This window comes from Austrofundulus limnaeus, unplaced genomic scaffold (genome assembly GCF_001266775.1).
Source record: "Austrofundulus limnaeus strain Quisiro unplaced genomic scaffold, Austrofundulus_limnaeus-1.0 Scaffold605, whole genome shotgun sequence".
NCBI classification, from domain to species: domain Eukaryota; kingdom Metazoa; phylum Chordata; class Actinopteri; order Cyprinodontiformes; family Rivulidae; genus Austrofundulus; species Austrofundulus limnaeus.
Window position 1 is genome coordinate 113,384 of NW_013953007.1, and position 1,842 is coordinate 115,225.

General features: G+C 39.7%; 1 protein-coding gene across 1 annotated transcript in view; it reads left to right on the forward strand.

Moving 5' to 3' along the window:
• The window catches only part of znrf2b (zinc and ring finger 2b), a gene marked incomplete in the record, with an annotated part of 12,564 nt that overhangs the window by 1,928 nt on the left and 8,794 nt on the right, over positions 1-1,842 (forward strand). Inside the window, 1 exon segment of the mRNA XM_014026977.1 lies at positions 1,006-1,101. Coding sequence (XP_013882431.1) covers positions 1,006-1,101 — 96 coding nt within the window.

Consider the following 1,842-nt stretch of genomic DNA (forward strand, 5'->3'; position numbering starts at 1 on the left):
GCTCCTCTACCTCTTGAGCACCAGAGAGTAAGGGTAGCATTAGCATTGTAAGTAAACATTAGCTTTTCTTTTTTCTTTCTTTTTCAGTAAGAGGTTTTTATTTAATAGAATTTTTGGACAAAAAAATCACAATATATTGCAATATATCGCCTTGCTTACAGTATCGCAATATATCGGGATATATTGTATCGTGACCCCTCTGTTATGATATGTATCGTATCGCCAAATTCTTGCCAATACACAGCCCTAGTTTCAGGTGTGTCTGAGGATGAGCGGCGTTGGTGTTGTTAATAGTGAACTGGATCTCGTCTTGTGATGTATACAGTCAGTCAGGCTGATAAAGTGACAGAATTAAATGATGACTCAGGACACTCTTGGGGCTTTTTTTATTTGTGTTTATGAAAAAGCAGAACTCATCTTTTTAATCAACAATACTTGGAAACAAGCTGGTACGTGCTGTGATAAGTCACTGTTMTAATTTCTTCCGTACTTTTTAAAAAATTCATTACACACCTCTGGTTTCCGGGTCGTGGGTGAGTCGGTGCGTGTCTTCGGCAGTCACTGAGCCAGAGGTGGGGACACCTGGACAGGTCTCCAGTCCATCACAGGGACACCTGGACATGTCTCAGTCCATCACAGGGACACCTGGACAGGTCTCCAGTCCATCACAGGGACACAGAGACAAAGAGACAGACAACCCTCTCACTCCCACCTAGGAATAACTTGCCACTCAATCTAACATGTCTGTTTATAGGCCGGCATACTTGGAGAAAACCCACRCATGCACAGGAAGCAAACCTGTAACCTTCTTGCTGTGAGGCCACAGCTTTAACTACTGCACCACCATTATTATTTATTGCACATTTAAGAGAAGACAAACAGAACTGTTGTTATAAACAATTCAAAAGATGTAGAAACAGAAAAAAATCATTCCAGTTTTAAACTCCGTTTGATGACATTTCTTTCTTTTTAATCTACTTCTGAACATTTTCTGTATTTCCCCAGGTTTTAAGTGCCCTGTCTGCTTGAAGTATGTGTCTTCAGATGAGATGGATCTTCACCTGGTTTTGTGTTTAACCAAACCCAGAGTCACGTACAATGGTAGGTCAGCCTGTTCCTGTTTCATTTGAACTTTTACAGCTGTTGTGTGCTGGATGCAGTTAACTACAGTCTACAGTGGAACAACTAGCCAATGAAAAGGTTCTAGACAGAGACTGTGCTTCATTAATCAGCCTGCACCACCTTTAAACGACCAATACAATAACTGTCTGCTGTGGACAGCATTAGGAAGTACAACATTTCCCTCTGTGCACATCAGAACCAGCCTGGGAGAGGAGTTAATTCTCCTTTAAGGGCATTTTGACAGAAACATGAAGAACACTGCACTGGACCCACTGTCCTCCAWTGACAGTGACACTGCCCCACCTCTGGAGCGTACAGGAAGTGAGACTTCTATTAACCTCAGGAAAACAGCTGTTGACACAAAAACACAGAGTTTTGATGAGCTGCACATCCATCACTCAGACTGCAGAGAACAAAAACTTGTCATTGTTAAAGTGTGACACTAAATAAGATGGATCACAGCGTATATTTTATTAAAGAGGTATGGCTAAAGTGTTATAAGCTTTATAATTAAACAGTTATTAATAAACAGTTATTAATGGCACAATGATCTGCTTATTACATAATACTGTAAGAAAATATCAATACAATGAAATATCGCGATATTTCATTTCCCGATACTTTATTGATATTCTAAAGCCCTGTATCAATTTTTTTATTAAGGTTTAAAATGTCAACTTTCCTGCCAGCTGTTCATTTTTATATTGTAGTTCAGCCTCT